A 27,073-nucleotide genomic window follows, 5' to 3' on the forward strand; every position below is an offset into this window, starting at 1 on the left:
TCATGTAAAGTGCTCTCTCTTCCCCTTGACAAAATCAGCGACAGACCAAAATGGAGAAGGGAAGAAAAGACAACCATAGTAAACGAACAATTAAAATTGTTCACAAAGACAAATTCTATATTCTTTATGACATTTCTCTTGCTCTGTATGGATAGGCTGGGGAAAAAAAGACAAATTTTCTATTTAAGAAAAAAAAAAAAAACAGAAAGAAAGAAATCCTGCAAAAAAAAGCAAAACTTGTTCCCTAAAAAGGAGTCGCCAAATTCTAGGTCACAACCCATTACTGGGCTACAGCTGCCCAATAGTTGGGACAACTCTGTTACATAACATTTTTTAGACCCTGCTGGATCTTAAGCCAACAGCCAGACTTCTGCAAGATGATGTCATTATCCCCACATACCAGATGTGAATGCAGGCGAGTATCAAGCAGAGATGGGCCTATGACACAAAACTACAGACCCAGATTTCCAAGGGTGTCATTCTGCCCATGATAAAGTTGCGTTGGTAAATAACGGTTTGGGTTGATATTTATATCCTAGAAACATTTGGGTGGGAGATTTCAGATATAGAGATTAAAATCAAAATGCAAAGTGAATGGAGGTTGAGCCCAAATGACCACAGCACTGTATGAGAAACTGAGATGGTATAAGGTAGATCAGGCACCTTAGAAACTAACTGGTTCAGACGGCCTTCACAGAATCAGACTGACAAACTGATAAACTCTTCATTTATCCTTTATTTACGGGAAAGGAGAGGAGAGGTGAGGTTGCAGGGTTGCAGCTTATCAAAACTCAGATGGGGAAACAAACACCTGTTAATACAGTCGCAACTGAAAGATGTAAATTTGTTTTCTGGGTGGTGTACAGACATGTGAAGATCTTGTGACCTCTTAAAGGGTGCGTAAGGTACACAGTGAAAAATTATAAAATCTTTTCAAGTGACCTTGCAAATATTAGTCATTTTAGATGCGACAGAAGAGAACAAAAAGGCTTGGAGAAGTACAAAAGGGTCCATTTTTCTTTGATACGTGAACTCTTGAATATATCCTGAAAACATACAAGTTTCAATTTCCAAGTATTTAAAAGACAGAATTAGTCACTGGGGAGGAATTCCTTCTGGAGTCTACCTCTCTTCACAGGCACCCATTCTGCTATCCCTCTGAATGAAAATCGACTCCCCGGCAGCCCCCAATCAAAGGGACAAAGTGCTGTAGGCTACTATCTGATTGTGATAAGAGAGAGCTAAAAGAAAATAATAGATTCCTTAGTTCAAGAGAGAAGGAGAGATACAGAGGTGGCTGGAGGATTAGTGAACAATGTTGTGTTTTCCTTCCTCTGGTTTTCTCTTTATATCTGTGTAACTGGCTCTTCCAAGAGCATTAGGCACTGAATGCAATTTCATCTGGCAATAATGAACCTGTGAAAGTCCTGCCCTAACCATTGAGCCCTTGAATACTGGGCACCCTTAATATTAAATTCCATAGTAGAAACACGTAACATATATTTTTCATCCTGGCATTCAATACAATTTACAGAACTCAATACAAGGTGCTGCTAAGTCTGGCTGGAAATCACCCCATCTAAAAAGATCCACAACTTTCAAAAAGATATTAGATTCACCCAAAGAACCTTGTCTGCCTGTGTCCTTAGATGAACACAGCTGCAACCTACACAGCTTTCAAAATGTTTTCTTTCCCTGTTGAACTGCTCAGAAACAAAACCCACCAGAGTTTTGAGGACTTCATATTGTAACATTTACTCTCACTCCGTGACACTTAAGCAAGAGGTAGTCCATTTATTTACTCAGAAAACCAAGAGAAGCTGAGATAAAAGTAGTTATCAAAAGTAAAAATGGCATTTATTGAAGGATGGGAATGGTAAATCAGTGCCTCCAAATGAGTTCATAATTCAAAATACATTTGCAATGAGAAACGCACACAAAAAACCCTGTTTTCCTATCTTAAGATAGGATAGCATGATTTAGTATTGCAGGAATATATTGCACCTTGTCTTCCTAGCTTTAGAAAGTATATTTGCAAGTTCCTTAATTTTCTTCTGATCTCTGTACACACAACTTGCATACAAATTTACCCAATTTAAGGTATGTTTATAGCTTAGTACAACATAAAAATACCAGAGCTGGTTCTGAATGAGCTAACTTGGATACCAGACACAGTAGAGAGCTTCAGGCTAATTTACCCTGCTAACAAAAGTAATTCATATAGAGCCAGCTCCAATATCTTCACTCTGCACCACAGAATGCAAACACACATATTTTGATTTCAGGATCTGTGTGTCTCTGACATGAGCTGTAAAGTATTTAAACAATGGCCCCATTAGTACTGAAAACAGCTACTACTGTATTCCAGGACAGGATTAGTTGTTTTTTAATTGGCTTCATTTTTTTCTAACAACTCTAGCAAGGTGTAAACCACTGAATTATAGCCAATTCATTAACACTCTCCTGTGTTATGAAAGGCAGAGGATGTTGCCAGGTGTACATAAGCAACAACAATTTATGGAGTAAGCAAAGAGATGGAAAAATCTACTTAGATAATTAATGTCCGTTTGGGAAAAATTTCTGGGCTTTACTCTGTCCAAAAACAAATGTCGGAAAAATTGACACTTTCTACAGTAAATCTGGTTAGAAAAGGAAAAGGAGAGCCTGAAGCTTGCCCTCCTTAGCCCTGGAAAACACATTTTAATAGGGAGGATTTGAGTCAACAGCATGAGAGCCAAAGCGTGTGCTTGCTTTGGTGAGGCCCTTAAAACACTACACCTTAATTACTGAGGCAGGTAAAGCAAAAGGAATAAAAGGAGGTAACTATCAAAAGTGAGTGGGGGAGCAGTTAAGTAGCATCATTAGAACAGGGAAAAGGTCATCCCCACTCTTGTGTTTCAGTTTTGGCTCCTAAGCTAACTCTCCCGGTCAGCTCAAACAAGTCACTTCATCCTCTCTCAATTATTTCATACATGCAACGTGATTAGGGTTCCTCAAATTAAAATTCAACAGTGTAAAGTACAGATTAAGGATGGTCAAAACCAACATAATCCATTTTACTTTACTGTAAAATATGAAGCAATGTAACTGCATGCTAAAGCAAAGCTTTGAAACCATAGTAATATTTTCTAATCAAGGCAATCCTCTGATGCTCGTCCAGAGATACTGGCATGAATTAGACGCAGCTTGTGTTAAAGATAAGCCAACTCCTTGACATTCACCATATATATGCCCATAATGACTGCTTCTGTGTTCCCATCTACTTTTGTGTGCAGATCACAACTTTGCAAGGGGTTGTGGCTTCTAATATTGGTAAAAGATTAATTTGAAATACAACCTCCGTTTGCACTCCCTCCACTCCTTCAAGTCCCAGTGTTGCAGATTTAGTCTGAAGTCTGAAATTACTTATTAGTATGATGTTGCCCCTGTACAGTTTAGAAAACTCTTCTATAGCAAGTTCCAGTCAAGGAAGCCAGAGTAGATTGCTCCTGTAGAGACCAAACTGGCTTGGAGCTAGCGTAGAGCCCTGGGGCAATATGGGAATGACAACACTTAAGTAGTTGTTTGCTCTTAAGCACCTTCACTTAGGAACAAATGTATCAACAAATCCATGTCTAACCAGAGCTCGGATAAGATAACTAAATTCTAACTTAGGGCCTGACCTAAGTAGACACCAAGAGGTTAAAGGTTACTGCAGTAACCCAGTGCATCAACAGGCCTCCATAAACCTCCCGTTTAATCAGTAACTCCTAGTTTGAGTTGAAACTTTTAATCTGAAGCTATTTAAAATTCAAACAAACCCTGACAAATAATTGCTGCTACTTTCTTCCAAACTCTGCTTCCCATTTCAGTTTCACAGGCCATAAACTCTGTAGAAAATAACAACTTTTGACTTCCAAACCTCCTTTATTAAAATCCTTCTAATAAAGTACGCAATTGTTGCATGTAATAATAGAGGCGAATATCCCAGGTTGTTACAATAGAAAGCTTTTACTGCTAAAATATCATATGTTCAAAAAATAAAAAATAACATCACAAACCCCACCCCGCCACCTTTAGTTTTATAAAGTTAGTCTTCGTTCAGCTTTCCAACTAGGTCTTCATATATATCCTCACCTAATCTATATTCAATGAGTTTGTATTTGGGATGGAATTAGAACACAGCTTGGAAGTCCAATAATAGCCAAAAGAAGAAGAAAATTATTTCATGAAAAAACACAAGATGAAAGAACCATCTTTAATTACTTTATCTGTTTCTATATCCAATCTGAAGTTCATTGCTATGTCTATACGTTCATTAATGCACTTTTGCTAATGCACATTAAATTTAGTATCTCCACTTTGAGGTACTAAAAAAAAAGTGCATTCGCCTATTGTAATGCGCTTTAGCAAAAGCGCATGGGTTTTTTTGTGATGATTTAATGCGCATTAAAAATAGGCTAATGCACATTAAAGCACAAGTGTAGACATGCCCGTTGACAGCCTTTCTATAGCATTCAGTAGACTCTAGATCAGGCCCCTGGCAGGAATGAGAATTAACAATATAACAAAGTGGAATCTGACCTTATATCCACCAATGCGATGTTCTTGCTTAAATTCTTTTCCATTTTTCAACCACCGCATGCTTGGTGTTGGGTTTCCCATCGCTGGACAACGAAACTTAACAGTGTTAGCTGCTGGGACTGCATGTAACCTTTTCTCCATTTTGTCGGTATGTGTCCAGTAGGGTGCTCCTATTTACAGAAATAAATACAGAAAAATAAACAAACATATAAAAGCAAGCTCTATAAGTGGTGAGTTTTCTTACCAAGCCCACCCATTGCCCTGAGGCTTTATATGAATTGTCGGGTGGCTTAGAGTTAGCACATGACTGGGAGTCACACATTGTAACCTCAACACGGCAAAAGACTCGCTGGACTTACACAAGTCACTTAGCACAAAACTGTCCAGAGTGACTGAGGAAATGTAGGACTTGATTTTCACAGGACCCCAATGTTCACAGTTGCTTTTGACTTCACATGGAGTTACTGCTCCATACACTTGCAAATCAGATACCACATTTAGGTACCCAAAATGAAAAGGCTTTTTTTTTTTTTAATACTATTGAGCCTATATAAAACGGCTTCCCTATCTGTTAAAAATAAAGATGAATGTATCTGCTTACTGGACAGCAGAGTCTAAGGAACTGTTAACATAATTCCTGTTATGAAGGCACTGTGCAAACAGTAATATTCATCAGTTTATACGAGAACTACTAGTAAAGTATTTACAGTGGAAACATGTTTATGAAGTCTTAACCAAAGAGCAGGAAGACAAACTGTAAGGCAGGCATCGAGTTAATTGGCTTATTAAACCCATTTTCTAATATTCAAGTTCCAGACCTTAAACTATATATTTTTAAGAGGACATGCTATCAACCCAGAAAGCTGTTGCATGATGAGACAAACGCAATAAAATACAATAAAAACGAATTTAGCTGAAAGAATTCAATGTTCAGGGACACTAAAACCTAAGGCTTGGGCTGGTAAATTATAAGGATGGTAGTCGATCAGCAAATATTGAATGGCATCTGGAGTTCAGAAATGCCCCCAAATTCAGGGTTTTTCAGGCTGGGACATTTCCTAAAAATATTGCCCAAATTCTGTAGTGTCCAATAGAGAGACACAAGTCTGCCACACACGTGTACAGCAATTGCATTAAGTAGCAACTGTAACTTGAGTGCATACATGCTGTTCTTTTCAAATCCACAGAAAGCCTTCTTCTGTGGATTCAGATGTAAGACTCTGTCTTAAGGTACAGCTGCAGAGTACCAACATTTTCCCTGTATATTTTTCCATTAATTTTTAGTTAAAACCCATCACTTAGAGGTAGCTGTTTTTACATGTTTTCTTTCAAAATATAATTGGACATATATTTACCACTGAAAAAAGTATGTCCATCCATGCAACACAATTTTATTCCCCATCAATTCGTTATGAAACCATACAAAGGTTAAATGCTAAATTATGAAATACCCAGGTAAAGAGTAAAAATTGTGAGTCCTTTCACAACAGACCTCAATGATGCTGGAATAAATAGTATGCACAAGATGGTGTAAACCAAACTAGACATACAGGCCAGAAGCTTCTGTTGGAGGCATTTTGCTTTGAGAAATATTTATATAGCAGATTATTTAAAAATATTTACACAAATCTGTACAATATCTCCTAGCCTGTATTGAATCATTTTCTTTGTTCTGTCAGGAGACTTTTTCATCTTTCTTCCATCAAAACAACAAAAGAAATAGTAACACGTGGAAGACTAAGAATAATAAACATGGTCAAACAATATCAAGGTCCAAATTAAAGTTATAAATATTACTTAAATGCAGGGGCAGAGGAAAACCGTATTTTAATTTACATCACTGAGCCAAAGGCAGTGCAAGAGTTTGCAAAGGGAAGTAAGCTTGGACCCTGTTCATTTTTGCATTATGACTGGCTACACTCTATGAAAAGTACCTCTCATATCTGGAATCATCAAAACAGACCTCGGTGGGTGAATGATTCACACAGCCAAATCCAAATCTATATACCCTATCCAACAACATCCTCTCTCATCTTGGTGAAGAAAGCTAGCAGAGTGGTAATCTCCAATATCAACTCAGAGAGGAGTTGGACAACATCCAGAAAAAGTATGCGTTATTGTGGAAAAGTAAAATAAAAATACGGAAAGTGGCTTTTTAGCTGTATGTGGACGGAGCAATTGGCCAATTTAGCACCATATGTATGGAAGGTCACTTAAAAATAATCCTGTAAATTCAACCTCTAGATTTTTTCACTATTGAAGCACATCAAAGCCCCAAATATTCAGTGGACAGGGAAGCCCAACACAGCTGTACAAATTAGACATACATTTGTGAGCCTACATTTATAGCTATGGTTACTGTTGCTGCATGCTCATGCAGATGATTAGACGTACATACATCCCTTTTTGTCTGCAGTCCAGAGAGATAAACATGTGTGTGCATCCGTGTGCGCGCGTACATATAAAAGAGCTGCTGTTCTCTTTCTCTTCTCTCTCTAATATGTCACTTCCCAGAATTATAATCATGGTAAAACAGGAACTGGATTTTTCAGTTGGTTTTTACCCTCTGGATGCCAGGTCTGGAACATATTTAAAGAATACTCTATACCCATGATCCATGGAGGTCTATTAGCATCAACTAGATGAGCCATGAATACAAATTTCCCCACAGAGCTCTATCAGGACAGTCCATTTATAAATGACACTTAACATATCCTAGTATTTTGGCCTGGTCCTTTCCAACAGACAGCGCTACTTGAGCTGAACTGTGGAGTAGTTTCATAACTTGGTTTTAATTGAACCTCCTCACCTGTTTAAAAAAAGTAGAATCGAGATCTGTTTACCAGTAGGAAACATTAATTTCTTTTACAATGGCTTCTTCCTGAACTAAATCAGATTAGGGTGGAATTTTTAGGACTAGAGGGAATCCAGAAAATAACTCTACTTCTCTCAGCCCTGTTTCATTTCCTTCATTAGCAGCCTAGCACTCCACTATAAATACACTCTTCCGTTGTTCAAATATTTATAGCAGTTCTTACAATCAGTGTAAACTCAGAAATCCTGAAACCCACCCCCGCCTCATATAAAAAATACAACTGAACAGAAATACAAGAATAAATCCTTTAACCAACACCCCCCCCCACCCCCCCCCCCCCAATTCCTGCTCCCCCTGCAAAAGAAAACATTTCAGCAGGCCATAAAATGATGCTAAAAAACGATAAGTGATTTTTTTGTTTTAGCCCAAAGAAGCAATTAGTGTTAAAATTAATGAACTAGAAAAGCAAAGCAAATGCACACATGTAGCCAAAACATAAAATCAGGTAACTTATAAATATTTAAAATTAAACTGCAACAAGAAATTGTTAAATGATCCAAAGTACATAGGGATGCAGTGGAAAGCTTCATTCTTTTCTAAAAACCAGGATTACGCTAACTGAACAAAGTCTCCTTCAACAAAACGAAATAGGAGGGAAAGGAATTAACTGCATCTAGGAAAAAAGGCATTAACTACAAACAACACTGAGTTACATGAAATCCAGAATACCTAAAAAGAATATTATACATATTCAATAAGGCAGTGCAACATAACCAAACAAATACGGTCACTGGGCCTAATCTAGGAGCCCAGCAAACTGAAAATGCACAAGTGATCTAACTACTCAGCCACTTATGCATATCCCTAAGCAATTAATAGGGATATTCTCCCTATTAATTGCACAGCACCAACTCAGCAGCAGTCACATAACCGAAGGAGGGAAAGCAGGGTAGCAGCCCCAGGCGACACCTTTGTGGGGAAGATGCAAAAGCAGCCATTGCTGCTGATTGCATGATCATGCCACACAGCTGCCCTGGGCACAGAGCTCCATCACTATACCTCTGTCATCAGCTTCACAGCTCACACATGCACTGGTCATGTCCATGGCATGCACAGACTCAGGCATACAATGCGTGTAGGGGCAAGTGGCTGGTGATGGCTACAGGACCCCCATATCTGTATTCCTCGTGGTCCCCTCCAAATTGCTATGAAAGAAGTGTCAAAGCTTTTCATTGTATAGGATTGGACCCAAACCGTCTGCAGAACACTTCCCCCAGGTACGTCGGAACCAATACTGACAGGATCCAAACTTCAGTTGGGAAAAAAAAGTCCCTAGAACAAAGCCTGATTGTCAATATTTTTAAAAGAGTAGTAGGTGAAGCATCTCATATTAAAATGATGAGCCTTGATTCTTCACCAGGCTGGGGGAGGCAGCAATATTTCCAGACTTGTGGCATCCATCTTCATTTTGTGATTTCTTGAAACCAAAGAAAAAACGTGGTGGTTTGTCCGTTTTAACTCCTCAAGCTGTAAAAGCATCATGTGTGTGTGTGGGGGCGCATACCATCTTTACTAACAAGACATTTGAAAATGCATAGCCCTATGGTTCATCTAGTTAAAGCTCAGAGTGCTGTCACAGCATAAGCACTGGGTGCCCTAGTGAGAATTACTGATTGCTTTTAAAACTCTCATTAGTGAAGAAAATATCCCACTGGCCTCTCTGCATTTGACTGCCAACACATTACACTTAATCAGGCAAATCGTATACACGCAAAATTGAAATAAAACAACCCAGAGGACCATTTTGCTAGAGCATTTTCACATTCCAGCTTTAAAGAAAAAAGGATCCAACAAATAGGAATATAAGAGACAGTGAAGTTTGGCTGCAGACCACCTCTAGCCGGTGACAGTCAGTGTCTTCAGTGACCACATCAAAATAGCCCAAGGTCTCCAGTACAATTGCATCTGATATTTAATTGAAGACCACTTCTACAAGACATCCAATTTTTGATGCTCCCTCGAGCAGGTTTCCACTCCATACTCTTTGATTAGTTTGAACCTTTTCATGACTGTTATCGCTCCATAGACAGACAGAGCTTTTCCTTCTGGATATCCTCTGGTGTTTAATAAGGACACTGAAAGGTTTAAATATAGTCTGCTTTAAAGCAAAGGTTCATATGGCCAATATAAAACAACTTAGCTAGATTGAAATGGTTTAAAAGGCGGAGAGGGAGGAAGCAGATGCTCATGGCGCTGGTCTTAGATTCAGTTCCTCTCATTGGTATATAATTCAGTCCAATTTAGTAACAGCCTAATGATAACCCAGTAGCCAATGGCAATCAGTGACCCCAGTCCAGTTCTAAACAGACAGGTGTACATGTCATATGGACGATTATCCCAGGTAGTATTCATGTACTAATCAAATGTCAAGCTGGGAGCCAGGACATAACTCTGCAAGGTGATGAGAACGCTTCAACTCCCATTGTGTCAACGGTGTATTCATCATAATGCGATCAAGCAGAAAATGACAGTGATTACATTCTCAGCATTAGGAATGAATAGCCCTGCATCGCCTAGAGGCATCCCTAAAGAACAAGATGGAGGCAAATCACTAGCACACTACAGAGGAAGTCTGAGCTGCCAAACTATTTTGTGAAGAGAGGACTTCATGTTAGGGCAGAATCAACCCACACTTTTCACACGTCCTATCACTTAAACAAAAGCTGGAAGTAATAAAAAGCCATTCAGGATGCTGCCTGGAACAAACTCGTTCCATTGTTTTCTGACAGTCAAAATAGAAGGCAGCATATTTTGCTCTGTTTGGTACGTGCCATTCACTAAAAAGGGCTGCAGGTCAAAATGATCAAATTGAGTTGCCAAATTTAGGTGCCCAATTCTACACAGTCCCGTAAATGAAGTCAGCCTGATTTTCAAAGCTTTTGAGCTCTTAAACCACCTACCAACTATAAATGGAGTTGCATGCCCTTTAAAAATTTAGGCTTTTATTGACAAATATAGTCACCTGCCTTAGAAAACTGTGGTCACAAGAAATACGTGTAAATGAAGAGTCATATATATAGTATTTTAAAAGGAACAACCATTTTAAAACAGTAAATAAAAATATCCCCCCCAAAGCTTTGTTTTATTTCTAAGTATGCAGGGTTAAGAATGCCAAGGTTTGGTTCCCCTAAAAGGCACTGCAGCCATTTCCTGTTTCATCAAATCATAATTAACATGGCAGGCCAGCTGCACTTTATCAGAATTGTTTCATCAACAAGCAACAACCTTTGAAGAGCATGGCCTTTTGTTTTCAACAGCAAATGCAAAACGGCCCTAGTTATCATTTTTTACCCTTAATGAACACAGCTGTAATTTATATGCAAATTATCAGTTAAACTATCTTAGATCTACAGTGTTCAAAATGCAGCTCAGGAAACGCACGCAGTTCTTCAGGGTCCACTTGTAATGATAGGAAAGTCAGCAGGTCTGACCAGAGCTCCCCTGCTTCATTTCAGACAGGGTCATGGTCATGGGAGCAACATACTGTGCCTAATGCATACAAGGCACAGGAAGGCAAAGGTATGGCCATAATCCTCCTCTGTGCTTCACAGGAGCCAGGAAGGGAAACCTAGAAAACCTAATCCTCTGTAGGGCTACAAGACAACCAGAGCCAGCCTTAATGGTGCCCTGAGATAATTGTATTTTGGCATTTCCCCACTGCCCAGGGCTGATGCAGCACCCCCCACCTCCACCGTCAGCAGTGCTGCTGCAGGCAGGCAGGGTCACAGGGCACAGTCCAGCGACAAAGCAGAGTGGCATGATGTGCCAGGCAGGAAGCTGGAGTTGGGGGGTGAGCTGAGCTGAGCACCCCCCTCCTGCCTGGGGTGAGGCAGGAAAGACCATTGCTGTGAGCACAGCCTTGCCGCTGACCACGGCAGCCTGGGCGGTTGCAACACAACGCCCAGTCCTAGGGCCGGCTCTACAGACAACTGCAGGGTCCTGTTCACCCAGCAAGTGCACGTTGAATCCTGAAGTTTGGTTTACGGTATGATCCCTTCAGAAGTTTGTATGGAGATCAAGTGCAGGTGGGAAAGCCTCAGGTAGACCTAACATCTCTGTAACCTAATCAGCATCTCACTCCAAAGGGAAACTAGTTCTAACCCTTCCAACTCCTCAGGCAGCTATCTTCAAACTGTTTTTCAACTCGTATTTTCTCTCTCAATCACAGCATTTGGGCGCAAGATAAAATATTAAAAGGGAACAAGGAACAAAGCATACGGGTTGGAGGATCCCAGGTATGCTACTTTCAGCCCATGTTCAACTTGCTGAAGTCAGCAAAGGTACCAAACCCTGAATATAACCTTAAAGTTCACCCAGCTCTGATACTGCCACGCTGAGTTGCAGCGCTACAACAAACATGCACTGCATTGGCATCTTTCATTATTTGGCAGGGCTGCTTCACCAGACAAGTTCAGGACCTTTTCTTGACTCAACTCTTTAAGGTGGAGTCCCACTACCTTACAGAAGGGCTGTCTAAGTGGCATCATGCGAGGGGTTAATTGTGGCCAGCAGGAGTTGTCAATGCACTTGCTGGAGTTACTTCTCTGGTGCAGCTCTGGAAACCAGGGGTGAACACAGGTATCACTAACCCTCCTTATCCCACTGCCTGCCACCAGATTTGGGGGCTTTGGTCACTAATGGCAACTTCAATGGATGGCAGAGAAAAGTGGGGATGAGGTAGGCAGTGGGAGCATTCAACCCCTGGTTCTAGAGCCATGCCAACAAGTCGCTAGCCCACAGCCGGAGGTAGGTCGTCCTGTGTGGAAACCTTGTTAAAAAAAAAAAGAGAGAGAACTCTAGTGCTGGCTTGTCTTTATGAGTGAGGATGCCATTCCCCCATACTTTAAAAAGTTTATGGTTTTTTACCCCCTGTGTTAAAAGTTTTTGATATGCAAAGCCATCACTGACCGTCCTTTTCGAGCAGTGGGAGTACAAGTGACCCTTGCTAATCTGCACAATCTATCAATGGCAGCCTAAAATCATCACAAGTCTTTCACACTCCTCTCAGCAAAGATTTATTAGCAGTGGCTTATAACAAAGCCTCACATTACAAGAGCATCACTTGTGTGACAAAGTATACGCCTAGACATTTGTTTTTACTCGTATTTACTCCTCTTCAGAACAAGTCGCATGTGTTAAGTAAACAGACAAAGCATGCTATTCTGTGCGTTTTCCATTTGCCAGTTCTACCCATCAACAAAATTCATTTATTCACAGCAATTCTCCCCCAGCTTTAGTGCAGATTGAAAGCTGCACTGTACTTACTAACTCGGCAATATTAGTGTGTAAATAAAAAAAAAAAATGACGACAGTAACATGGGTGTCCTTCTAAAGAGACAACAAGGAATTCTGCTCTCATGCATAATTTCAGGAATAAAGAGGTTTTCCCAAGTACTGCATAGATGTCTGTTTTAAAAGGCAATGTCCCTTTTCCAAACTTGCCAATTATTCTTGCCACTGCATTCCTTTGTCAAGGCAGCATTACAGCTGCTTAATCTCAGCCACTTCAAGCTGCACCTGTGAATCAGACTGAGTTAATCACACTAACAGATGGCAGGGGCCAAACAGTCAGCTAAGAACTTATATCATTTTAAATAGCATCTAATGTTTCACAGCTTCAGAACAGAGGCAGTTATATACAGCAGTATCTAACTAGTACAGTTGAAATAAGACTGGTAGTTAATCATCTGAATGAATACTTCAGCTACGTAGAATATATGCCAACCAAGAACTAATTACAAGCAGTCTGAAGAATGAATGTAGCACTCAACTATTACACTTTCTAGGTATATGACACCTGCAATGTAATGACCATTACATTTCATATAAGTTTACTGCGTGCCTTATATCACTCGACTCTATAAAGTAGAAGCAATGACACACTACCAGTAACCCACAGGCATTTGATCATTTTACCATGAAACCAATAAGTGACTAATACATGCTTTACCGTTTTCTTTCTAGTGATTTCTCTAATTAGACCCTATTAATATTTCTATAAATAGTTTAAAGGGAATGAAGTTCAATGTCCGTATAGGTTTAGGATTCTTAACTTGCTTTCACCTTAATTAACTACCATAAATATATGAGTTTTGCTTTGGATTGCTAATCAGCCAAAGTGCATTCTTTGGGACCAAATCCTGAAGTCCTTAGTAGGCAGAAGTCTTATTGTCTCCCATTGTCTACAGTCTCCAATGGGATTTTTTTTTAACTGAGTAACAACTGCAGGATTTGACTAATTAAAGCTCAGTTAAAAACAAAAAAAGTTCCAAACCACCATTAACTAACTCATTTTCAATCTGATTTTTTTTCTTTAATAGATGTCAAAACAGATGCAGAAGCAGGAAGTTAGACAGATGACAGGTTTTTAACCCATATCACAAAAAGGACTTAAGTGTAGAAAGAAATAAAACTACTGAAAAGCTAAATGAGCCAGACAGAACAGACTAGTAAACTGGGTATAGAAAAGTATCAGTTTATTAATTTATTTTTGCATGTCAGAGTCATGAAACAGAGAAAGCAGTAGAAAAGTTATTGTTATTTGATGTCACATGCATATAACAGCCAAGAAGCAAAAGTAGCAATGCAAAGAGTTAGAAGGTATCTTGTATATGAATCCCGCCAGTCATCTCCAGCAGTGTCCTGTTACTTACTCCTCTGGTTGTTGTCATTCACAAAGTCCTCAGAGGCATCATTGTCATCTTCATCATCCCCAGATGATAGAGCATCTGCACAAAGATGAATAAATCTTTTAATGCATTTTATAGGAATAAGCACCAGTTTTCTAGATTTTAGACCACTAAACAGGGTCCATTTTGATTAGATTTGACAAAATCTAATAAAAGGGGTTAATGATTCTGAACTGTTATAGAGGTTTCAAAGCCAGTTTGCTAATTCCAGAAAAAAATCTATTTCCCTCTAGCTCCAATTCTTCTCTTAACAGGTCCAATCAAATATAATGGTCTCACAGGATAACAACACAGCACCATGCAAAGCTATCAGTACCAATGGGTGCATAGTTCTAGGAGACATTTATAGATCTCCCAATATGAAAAATCTGAATATACACAAAAACTGGGCTTTTTTATCATCTCACTGTATATTTCTATATTTCTATTTAGACATAAAATACATGATTAGATCTGCAGCTGGTGTAAAGCATTTGCAAATTTACTCGGATTCAGAATCTGCTCTGAAGGGGAAACATGAATCTTAACACTATGAAAGGCAAGTTGTGACACAGTATCATTTTATGCAGCACTTTCCATACTCAAAAATGCTACCACGTGCAAGACATTGCTACTGCTTGCATTTAGCTCACTTACCTGTGACATTTACAATGAAGTACAGAGAATCACTTTCTAAGGTCCTAACAGCTGTACAAGAGTAGAGGCCCGAATCTTTTGGTGTAGTATCTTTAATTTGCAAATATTCCCCAATAATCATTGTTCTATTGTCAGGCCCCAATGGGACCCCATCTTTAGTCCAACTGATCATGATGGCATCTTTCAACTGACAGCGCAACTCAAGTGGTTCTCCCGGAAGTGTCGAATATACATCTGGCTGAGAGATTTGGTATTTGGTTGGAGGCTCTGCAAAGATGGAAGGAAGGAGGAAACAGAAGGAAGAGAAAAGAAAGGAGAGAATTTCCAACAAAAGTCAGTGAAGGCCCCTTTTATCCATAGAAATCATTTAAAAAATCTATATTCCATTACCAGATTCTCCCAGCAACCTGCCTCATAAAACTGAAAACATGAAAATATGGAACAGATTTTATTTGTGAGACGTTAACCACAAAGGTGGCCCGCACCAAAGCGGTACTGGCCCGTCCTCTTTTCACTGATGTAGCTATTTCCTTACCAAGAGGCACAGCACAGACAAATGCTTCCTACTACTAGGTGAAACAATCTAAGATAGACAGATGAATGTAATCAAGTCAGAGACTCTGAAGGTCTCAAAAAATTGGGGGGCTCAAACCTAATTTACCTTTCACATATGCAATTTAAATGAACAAATATTTTCTCCCATAAGAAATTCATTGCGGGGAAGGGGGAAAATACAAAAATACACAGCAACCTAAACTGGATTAAATGGGTGTGTTATACTCAATATAAACACTTTACTTTTCTCTGGCCCTTTTGTACCTTTTTCAAAGCCTCCACTTTTGTCTTCTGTGCTGCCAGCTCTCTGCTCCAACGCACAGTCATTTCTTCCATTAAATTTGTTCTCTCAACCTTTTATTTTATAGTCTCTAAATAGAATATAAGCCCAGTAACACTGAGTGAAGCTATCAAGCACAAGATGTACACAAGTTCAAAATGATGCAGTTCATCCATCAGTTCGCTTACTGGGAAAAGCCACTCAAGAATCTTAATAGCAACTTGCCTCAAACAAATTTGTTTTAAAAATGTAATTTCTCCATAGCTGCTATGGTCAAAAAGAGGAGAAACCCACAAAGAAGTCTGTGAATCTCTCTTGGCTATCTCAGTGAGTTCTCGCACTTGGGACCGATTCCTTTTGCAGCAACAAATGCAGCAGAGTTTAAAACCCACAAAGTCCTAGGCCCTCAGCAGCAGCAAGGAGGACTCGATATAGAGCTGGGCCCCATAGAGATTCTTTCCTGGAGATGTCATGGTCTCCCATCCCTTTTTTATTTTTCCTTTCCCAAGAATGGAGTAGGAAGTAAAAGAAGGGACAAAGCCTGAAAAAATTTTCTTGAGTCCTGAGGCAGATGCCCTCATCCTCAAGACACGGCATTTTCCTTGTGTATCCAAGTCTTCTCTACAAGAGGCTAATACAAAATTTGAACTGGTCAATGATGGAGACTTGCTGCACTGCCACTCTGCCAAAACACGCATTGGTAAAACAACCTGACACTGTCCTGCATTTAAATACCATACTATACCAGGGGTGGGCAAAATGCAGCCTGAAGGCCAGATGCGGCCCACCAGGCCATTTTATCTGGCCTGCGAGGCCCCTAAAAACTTTACAAAATTAATATTAATCTGCCCTGGGCTGCCTGTCATGTGGCCCTCAATGGCTTGCCAAAACTCAGTAAGCAGCCCTCTGCCCAAAATAATTGCCCACCACTGTATTATACCAAAAGACTTAAAGCCTATGGGTCATGATTCTCCTCTCCCTTACATATATTTTAGAGAGGCGTAAATCCATGGATTTCCACAGGCAGTTTGCCTGAACTAAGGACAAAAGGGTCTGCAGGATTTTCCTCCATGAAAGCAAGCCCAACATCCTTCACAACTTTTTCCGAGCACAAAATGTTCCTCACCACAACTTTGCCTCCACTTTTGGTACTCCCACAACAAGATTTTTGTAAAATAAAATGATGCTCAGTTTAGTATAGAGTTTTCTAGGCAAGACCTTTAAGATAGCATTTTTAGAAACATTAACACTTCATAAAATCATATAGTGCTATTCTGATTTCGAATTTGGAGTTGTTCTGTGTGCCAGATATTGTGGTTAAAAAAGCTCTGGATGGAGCACAAGTTATTTCTCCATATGTTTTGTATCAATAAAGGGTTAATACAAGAAAATAAATAACACCACCTGTATCTAAAAGCCTCATGCCCCTCCCCAAAAAATGTGTGACATTTAAAAATAAACAATATACCCATATACTTTAAAGGAGTCAAAGAGTTTGCTGTGAAGGCCCCACTGCACAGTACTAGCAGAAATACATTTCTTTTACAGTTTATTCTGTGCCAACAATTCACAGAGGTCTTTAAAACTGACTTTATATACATTTTTAAAATACCAGCATGGGTGAAGATAGCATTCTTCAAACTCCCTTCCCTTTATTAAATGGGGCTTTTACTTAATAGCCCCAAAAGCAAACGGACAGAAATTTCTGGATCCAGTAGATTGCTCATGCTGTGATCAAAGATGAACCATATTTGGAATCCATCCCTAGCTATGGTCCTTTTGAAATTACTAACGTAAAATATAGATGGAATCTGTCAACACAAAAATAAAAGTCCAATTTTAACAACAGCTTTAAAAGGAAAATGACTAGTAAACCAAGGAAATAACAGACTGCTCAAATATTGAGCTGGACCTCATGCATCTCTCTCTTATTAAGAATATCATCTGCAGAAAGATAACAGCATGGAGGGTTGTCATGAAATAATGAAGTAATGTTTGGAAATAGTGAGTTATTTCAGGTAAGGCTTTGTGTTGCCAAACTAGAATATAGCAGCACTTAAGACTGTCACTTTTTATAACGTTTGCCTATAAACTTTTCCAATGTGAGTTTTGAAACAGTGCCCAAATACAAACAGAGAACAGGTGGGATATCGAAGCGTTATCCTGTCCAAGAGTTTCACAGTGAAAGGTCTGCAAGTTGAAACTGGTAAAGGTTCCAGCCAACCTCTAAACTACCTTACTTGACCAAATTAACCCCTCCCCAGCACTCAGCACCCAGTCAATGAACATTTTTACATTCAGATGAGATTGATGGCCAAGAAAATAGGGCCAAAAGTTGCACTCACACACTGTTGCCCAACCTAGTTAAAGTGAGCCCTTCAGCTCATATTGTGGCTTTTCCCCAAATCCCACCTAATGCAAATTTGCAAGACAGATGAGGCTGCTCATATACCTGGTTTCTCCCATGCCTCTTTGATGGGATTTGCCTCAACTGTAGCCTTTTGTTTCTCCACACATAAGGGCTGCTTCAGAGTACTAGATATTAGGGGTCGCAGATGGGGTTATGGGGGAGAGGCAGGGCCACAAACCATTACCTTCACACAGAACCGACCAAATTTGCAAATAGTGACATAGCAGCTATGCTTCTCTCCCCCGCTAGAGCAGCAAGCCTTACTAACTCCCTCCTCCACAGCTCTGCATCTTTGAGGCCAAATTTGGTCTGTAACAGCAAGTTTGCTAATTGCCCGTTTACTGTAACCAGCTTGGCAAGGCAGACACGGTTATGTCAGTATTTCTCTCCTAGTCAGGGTCTTGCGTCAGACTTACCACTACCATATCAGGGCAGCTCCAGAGGTGCATTAAGCGATGTGACAAACATGTCTTTTTGCTTTAAAAAATGTGTGTGTTCAGTTCTGTTAACATTTTTAGTTCTTGAAAAAATTCCCTTCTCCTGTATGTTAGCACAAACCGTCTACCCTTAGTTACAACAGTATTTGATGCCAGAGATGAAAGCAATGTCTTCATCTAAGCATATTTATGATTTCAGAGGTGGAGGTACTGTACAACACTGCCTTGCAAAACTGGGCCTGTCAAGAGATAAACATTAAACAGACAGACTGGGGTTTCTCCTTCACCTCACTCAGTCTCTCAGCATGGTTTATGCCAGTGGCTCGCAACCTTTTTTGGCTCAACGCACCCCTCAGAAAATGCCAGCTCTCAGTTTTCATTCGTTCACATAGTCACAATTTGGGTGGGATTAAATTAAAATAAGAGCCTGTGCTTAATTTAATTTAAGTGAAAAAGGAAACCTATCAGAGCTGCAACTCTTAATTATTTCCTATTTTTATGGCCACAAACTCCATCATGCCCACTTCTTCATCAGAAACTGATAAATATTTGTGTGCGAGAGGAAGTTCTGGCATAAGGCTATTTATATTAAAATTCGGCTACTAAAATTATGTAATTAATTTTAAAAAATTAAAATACATAGCTATCCTACTGTTGCAAAGAACTCAGAAAAACAACAGGACAGAATGTTTTTAACACTATGTGAAATCTCTGGGTTTATCTTGTAAATCATGTTTACCCACCTACCAGTATTAACATTGCACAGCACCCTTGAAAGGATCTCAAGGCACCCCAGGGTACCACAGCGAGCTATTTCACTGGCTTACACCATCCAAAACAGATAGTAAATAGAAACACTCTTTGCTTAAGAGCCAAATGGCCGGATGTGAGGACTGTGAACATTTCTAAAGTTCTATTTTATATAACTGTAAGATGCTTAACTATATCCCTAAGTGTGTTTCTACTTAAGGATACCATTTTTAAAAGATTAACATTTTTCTTAATTTATTAGCATTATTCTCAATTTATGAAAATATTAATGAAAAGCTGCATATCTTAAGACTGTAGGCACATCAGATACTAAATTACAGAGCCAAATAGCTAATACCTAACGCCAACAAAGATATCCACAAGACTCGCACAAAACCATTTCCCCCAAAAGGCTTCTCTCTCTCCAAAGGCTTCATGAACAACGAAACAACTAGGCTACGTACACAATCAAAAAGTCTGAGGCTGAACTGATTCAGTCTTCCTGGGTTAGTCTAAGCTGTGTAGATTGAACCAATAAGCAAGTGAACAGACATTCACTTTTGATTCTGGAAATGCAGCCATATGCCTGCAGTGGCCCAGGCCAGAAGCTGGGGGGCGCCAGAGCATACCTCCCTGCTTGGCTAGAGCTGACAGCTTGAGCCAAGCATAGCCCACCTACCCCTGCGGGGGTGGGGGGGGAGGGGGATGGGGCTGTAGGGCACCAACTGACAGCCACTATGGATAAAAGAGTTTGGGCGCCATGTCCTGCCCATCCACCCAGGAAAGTAACATTTACTAAGGTGGCCACTGCTATATCCACCAACCTGATGGACTGATTTCCAGCATGACCCACTGTATCCTGTCAAAACATGCCCCATTATGGCTTAAAGTAGAAAATTATAGATCCAAAAGGAACGGTCACAGAAGAAAAAGGGCATTTCCAATCATTGCTGCCATCTGATCAACATAACCCAGGGACCCTCCTGCGCCTTAGACTTCAAACACAGGTCACAAAGAGTGAGCAGACCCCATGTAAAGAGAAGGAAGATTGGGCATATTCTATCCACTTACTTTCCCCAAAACTACCAGAATCCTTTCAGCTTTATCTACTAAACTTCAACCATCTACTCTTCATTTATATCCCAATCTCTTCCAAATGCCAGGTCAGGCATAACTAAGATGCCTCCTGCTGTTCTGATGCAATACTTCACATCTCAATCCCTTATAAGCATCGTCTGGGAACACAAACAACTCTCTGCTGTCAAGAGTGCCTCAGGAAAGTGTTAGCACCATTATTTTCTCTACAAATATCAAATCATCAGAAGAATTATCCTTTTTCTAAATGTTTGCCAAAGAAACAGCAACAAAGAGTGGAAACTGCACTTAACTACAATAATTACAGGCAGAAAAGCCTCACAAAGTCTAGTTCTCGCTCAATCTTTTATGGAGGCTGCTGCACAAAATTACATACGCTGCTGTACTTCAAAACACAGAAACTTTTACAAAGTGTTAGAAGGCAGACTCCCAAATATATTGAAGGATATTTTCCCCTGACATCTTCCTTAGTGCTACTATTCTTATTCTGAAAGGAAGTGGGTACTTCATCTGATGATTTATCAACAGATGAGGTAAGATGAAAACAGTAGGATGAGAAAAAAAATTATATATATTTTAAATTTATATATACATATACACACACACACACACACACACACATATATATATATATATATATATATAGAGAGAGAGAGAGAGAGAGTGTATTATTTTGCCTTATAAGTCAAAATTTGCAGAAGATGCTAAATTATCCTATATCCTACACACCCAGAACCTAATGAGTACATAATTTACAGCAACAGCAAATAGTTACAGTATGGGCATACAGGACCATGTCATCTTCTATCACATACTACATATATTAACACAGTGGAAAAAAAATTAATCTCCTTCAGAAGAAATACTTGCCAATGTCATCATGGGAAAGGGAAAATATTACACTCCTGACTTGTTTTCCTAAGCATCAAAGAAATAATAATTCTGAGGGAATAGTAAAGAGTTCCATCAGTTGAAAGGAGGGAAACTTCACAAAAAATGAATCTATGCAACACTCTCTACCTCAAATAATACTGGCTGGAAAATTGTTATTAATAAAAAAGTGCTAATGCTGCATTTTCCTGTAGGTAAGTAACTACTCTCAGCAATATTGAATCTTGGCTAGAAATACCAGGATATGGATCATGCCTGGTAGAACAGAGCATTTAAACAACCAACTGCAGTTTTTGGAAATGATCCGATAACCAAGTACCCTTATTCATAATGTGTGAGTGTCATGCTTTTCGTCTCACTGGAGGAGGGAAAGAAATTTTTTTTAAAACTTTCCCCTGACCAAGGAAACAAAAAGAGCATGCATGGTGACTTCATAGCTCTTTGAAGTATATGGCTAGGGACAGAAGATAGACATAAACTGATTAAAGTTTTCAAAAACTGGTTTAAGATAAACCTGGTTGAATTGATTCAGGTCAAACTGATTTATAGAACTTCTGTCCCAGACCCCTTCCTAGTTCAAGTTAAATCAGAGTCCTCCAGCATCCCAGCATGCTTTGCAGTCCTAGGCGGGGCTGGGCTGTCTGCTTGAGCAGAGTAGGGTTGGCCCTGCCTCTCCGTTCCCTAGCCGGAGCAGTGAGGGCTGGCTAACAGCCCCTGCTAGACTTTTCCCTGCTGAAGTGGAGGGGGCAGGGGGCATGGGCCAGCGGACTTAAGGGGAGGGAGGTGGATTAAATCCCCCTGCCTCCCCTCTCCCACCCACATGGGACACCAGCGCAGGTCTGCCCAGCTTCCCCCCCCTGATCACCACTCTAGCAGCAGGGGGCATGGCCAGAGCCCACCTGGGCAGCAGCCTCAGGCAAACAGGGGTGGGGGGAGAGAGAAGACAGAGGGATTAACAGCAGCTGCCTGGGCTGGCTCCAGCCATGCCCCCTGCTGCATGAGAAGGGGGGGAGGGGGAGGGAACCAGGCAGACCCCAGCTGGGGTCCCCATGCACCAGCGCAGGTCTGCCCAGCTTCCCCCCCCTGATCACCACTCTAGCAGCAGGGGGCATGGCCAGAGCCCACCTGGGCAGCAGCCTCAGGCAAAGGGGGGAGCAGAGGAGGATTAAACCCCATGTCTGACCTACCTGGCACAGGGGCCCCACCTGAAGTCTGCCAATCTTTTCACTCTGCTGGTCGCTCACGCAGCAGGGGCATGACTTCATGCCCCCTGCTGCATGAGAAGGGGGGGAGGGGGAGGGAACCAGGCAGACCCCAGCTGGGGTCCCCATGCCAGTGGGAGAGAGGGGAGATGAGGGCTCCCTCCCCCACTTCACCTGAGCCGCTGCCCTGGCCAGTGTCTGGCCATGTCACCCCCCCTTGAGGACAAACCTGGCAAGGGGTGCCTTCCCCTTCCCCCTCCAGGCACACCCTGGCTGGGGTCCTTGCAGGCCAGGATGGGGGGGTTTAAACTCCTCCCCAAAGATACTCAACAGCCTGCCAGGGCCAGGCCATGCCACCCCCCAGGTCAGCTTCCCTCCAGCCTTGCAGCTGCTGCGGAACAGAAGGGAGGCTCGCTATAGCACCCCCCACCCCGACTTCTAGCCTGAGCCACTGCAGGCACGTGGATGCTTTTCTGGAATCAAAAGTGAACATCTATTCACTTGCAAAGGTTACACAGGTTACACTAACCTGCAAAGATTGAATCAATTCAGGGTCAGGCTTTTTGAATGTCTGTACTTAGCAGGAGTGATGCATAGGGGATGCATGCAGCACTGCACCCACTCCTGTAGGCTTTGGAAGATGCAGGATTGTGGAAGCAGTGTGGACCAGCAGGTCCTCGGACTGTATAGATCTTCTACCAAGAAATCCTACCTACCAGGACTATTACAGGGACTGTTCCGATGGCTGAAAAGCATCTCTTTGGGTATTTGAAGCCCTGCCTCTGGTCTGAAAGGTGAGAGATTCCAATTCCCTGAATCACTGCACTGGTCTCCTATGAAAAAGCTTCCTTGTTCAGGTGTTTCACAAGGATCGAACATTTTACCCAGCATAATTTGTACAACTGTCTATTCCATCCTACTTCAGTAGAAACAGCCTTACTATAGGGTCACAGTTGCAGGCCTAGTGTTATACCTGCAAGACTGCACAATACATGCAAAAATGCTGAGTTTTTACATGCTCCTGGGGTTTGCTGTGCACTCTGTTTGTAGAAGGCATAGCAGGGGAAGACTCGGAGCATGCCAAATTCAGAATAAGAAGCAATAAGATTAGCAAGGCCACCTGCTGCTGCTGCTGGGATTGCCCTTCAGCGTTTCCCTCTCTATGGTTACAGCCATTTTTAAAGACTGTAGCACATGATGTTATGCTGCCTCACACCCTCATTCTTTTATGGGAAAGAGCCCCCAAAGGTGTTATCATACTATATGCAAGAAAGGCCACAAGGCAGCACTATTACCCCGTCTCAGAAAAAAAGGATTGAAAACCCATGCCAGGTGCCTCAACTTACTTTGTTATGCAACCTTTAATTATATTGAAAAGATGGTGACCAACTACAGGACATCGGCAGGATTCAAACCCAAAACATTTAGCTCCCACACACCGCCCCTGAGCACAGTCATTTTACTAGTTGGGCACAGTAGTAGGTTGTTAGCCTCCCTGCCAGCAACATACAGCTGGAAACTGCTTTATGGATGTGGTAAATTTGTTTGTAATCCCATAAAATCTGAACAAAGTTTGAAGTTTATTACAGTAGGGCCTTGTACACAATACAAAATGCAACAGTACAGTACGGCCTCATCCCTTTCTGCAATCAGGAGTGCAACAATTTGTTTTAAATGAAACGCACGCATCTTGTGAAGAAAGGAAAAGATACGCAGAGCAGCCAAACTTCAATTCTTTATTGCTCCTACATGGAATGTTTTGTGCATGACCCATAAATGATTTAGCCACCTGCTCCTACTTGTTCGCTTGAGAAACACTGTGCAAGAGACATGACTGGGGGGAGCAGGGAAGGGGAGACAGGAAGGGTGGGTCTATTTGATTAAGCATCCAAAATATTATGAAACATCTCAACCAGCTGACAACACGTTCCAAACTGCAGCTTCATTTTTGATCCTCCATTTCCAACTGAAAGACTGAGGAAGACACCTCCATCTCCCATTTCATAATATGTATATAAATGGAATTAAACCTTTCTTCCAGTCTTACTCGAGGCAGTAGTTGGAACCATCACTATGAAGAGACAATGGGGATAGTTTCCTATTTTATGATTAGACATCACATGATGTCATGTTAAGTGTTATCTCTGGTCCCACAAGGCCCCTACTCAGGTTCTCCGTTAACAAGACATTTGTGTGAGATCCTCCATTTACATGAGTATAGTAACACACTTATTTTTCACCAGTTCATCCAGACATCCTACTCTGCCTAGGCACTATTTTCTCTGCAAAATAATCTCTCTCTTCAATGCCTTAGGTAGGATTTACACAAATCACTAGAATTGGGTGCCAATAACTCCTTCAAAATCTTTTGAAAAATCTTACACTTAAAAAAAACCCACGTTACTGTATTTCTCTACTTAAATGGATGGAATATCCTCTCATTTCAGTCTGCCCCAAATATTATGAACAGATCATCAGGCTGAGAGTGCATTTAATTACTAACACTATTTAGTCTACCCAGTCCAAGGACTGACAGACTTTTCAAAAACAGTGGGCTAAATTCTGACCTAAATCCAACTCATTCACTTGAATGACATTTCTCCAGATATCAGCGCTAAATATCAGCTGAAGCCTCTTCACCTGAGCCATTTCTCCTTTTAGTCAAAGATGGGTTGAGTCTTCCAAGTATTCACTTTCCCGATACACAGGCTCCTAGCTAAGTTTAACCACTTTGGTTAATCGTGACTAAAACCAAACAACTCTCCCACATTTATCTATAACATTATTAGTATACATGCAATACTTAGGGCCCCACAGTGCCAAAAACTGTATTAACACACAGGAAGACATAGGCCCTGCTCTAGAGAACATAGAGCCATGTGCTATGTATGGTCAGACCCTTTCACCTATGCAAAGCCTAGCACAGTTTGCAGGACTAGATCTGTGTAGCTCTCAAACGAGACCTAATTTCAGAGCAGTGAGAGTGACACAAAATGGATCCCAGGAGTAGGGAGGACCAGTAGAACAAGATCAGCATTTACCTAGGCTAGTTATCTGCACAACCTGATTGTCCAGAATCGTGCAAGAACCACAAGTGTTTCTTTAACATAAATAAATATCAACCATTTCTTATTCCAGCAACGTCTCCTAGAAGGCTGGCAATATAAATGGAAAGCTGCTCCAGTTTTTCTGAGCTGCTAATGTAAGAAGCTGTGTATATCACCTGCACATACAAAAGAAAGGTCTGTACTTCAGTGATGAGTGAAGATCATCAAATATTTGTGTAACCTACCTATGGGCACATTGGTGATCCAGAACCTAAGCAAGAAGATTTTTGCCTACTTTTTAACAGGACTGTGTTCAAGAGCTGCTCAAAATAAAAGCATAGATGTAAAAGGATTTCTCAAAACAATGCAAGTGGCCTCAAGCAGCATAAGTAGCATTAAGCACCATAAATTAAATTGCTTTCCGTTAATTAAGCATTGCAATGTGGACACTGAATAAGAAAATCACAAACAAGCACAAGTCCCATATAAGCACAAGCTCCTTCTTTCTGCTGCCTTTCCACCAACCGTATCTACTACTTCCACCAGCAAAACAGAAACTTCTGTCCACCATTTTATAGACAATATAACCAAATTGGTTTTCTCTGTATCACAAAAATTTACCATGTAAGATACTATAGCGGGGGTAGGCAACCCCTGGCATAGGTGCCAGAGTGTGGCACGCGAAGGCATTTTGCTTGGCACGTGCACCTTGGGGCAGATGGGACGGAAGAGGCCAGGGCTGCGGTGCCACAAGGATTGGGCCCCTCGCAGCTCTCTTGCCATCTGTTCCTGGCACACCAACTTCTTACAAGCTGAGCTTGCAGGTGTTTTTGGCACTGTCCTAAAATGTTGCCGACCCCTGTACTATAATGTATTTCACTACGTACTGTGTCTTAGCAGTCGAGCAGAACCTGTTTCTTTGCCAAAAGTATTTTTCTGTTATACAAACATACTGACTTGTCATTGTAAAGTTTCTTATTGAATACTAAGCTAGATGGTGAGAAATCATTTAGCAGTCAGAACTGTAGTAAACCATTGGCTTTGGAAAAAGGAAAGAAAAGCATTAATAATTATATGGGGTTTCTGAATACGTGATGAAGAAAATTAAAGCAGGTCAAATTTCAAAACTCCCAGGTTTTCAGGGCTTCCCTAAAGTTTACTAATGGAGCTCAATAATTATTTAGAAAAGCAATTAAAATAAAGTGTATGATGGCTGAAGGAAGAATCGCTGTAGTCAGTTAGTGTGTCCCACTCAGTGTACCCCTCGCAAACATCCCTTAATACATCTAACAGTCTGTGGGAGACACTACCCAAAAAAGCCCATTCCTTTAAACACTTCGTCAATGAGAGTACTGTGATATTAGAAGCTATTCCCAGCAAAAACTAGGCCCTAAATTAAGACTTTATTTGCTAAAGGGGTTTAGGAGAAGTGTGGTTAAAATGCGAGTGATGTATTAACATTTTTCACAATGAAATATTGACAGGATTCTCCCATTCTTAATGTTAGCACATAATTTTGCAATTCTCACTTTCCCAATGAAGGACCTAAGCTGCAAGCACTTAGGCTAAGTACAGACATTCAGAAAGCACCTGGTGGAAGCGCTCTATCACACTTTACTTAAAGCACTATAAATTAGAGTACG

At 40.8% G+C, this 27,073-nt stretch overlaps 1 protein-coding gene across 5 annotated transcripts in view; it reads right to left on the reverse strand.

The window, feature by feature from the left end:
* FGFR2 (fibroblast growth factor receptor 2) overlaps positions 1-27,073 on the reverse strand; it is a 100,313-nt gene that overhangs the window by 65,749 nt on the left and 7,491 nt on the right. For all 5 annotated transcript variants that reach the window (XM_006025109.3, XM_025205887.1, XM_006025110.3 and 2 more), the window contains exons 2-4: positions 14,764-15,030; positions 14,092-14,166; positions 4,564-4,733 (exon numbers count right to left, since the gene is read on the reverse strand). In XM_006025109.3, coding sequence (XP_006025171.1) covers positions 4,564-4,733; positions 14,092-14,166; positions 14,764-15,030 — 512 coding nt within the window. The remainder of the gene's footprint in view (positions 1-4,563; positions 4,734-14,091; positions 14,167-14,763; positions 15,031-27,073) is intronic.

Source organism: Alligator sinensis, unplaced genomic scaffold, assembly GCF_000455745.1.
Source record: "Alligator sinensis unplaced genomic scaffold, ASM45574v1 scaffold28_1, whole genome shotgun sequence".
NCBI lineage: Eukaryota > Metazoa > Chordata > Crocodylia > Alligatoridae > Alligator > Alligator sinensis.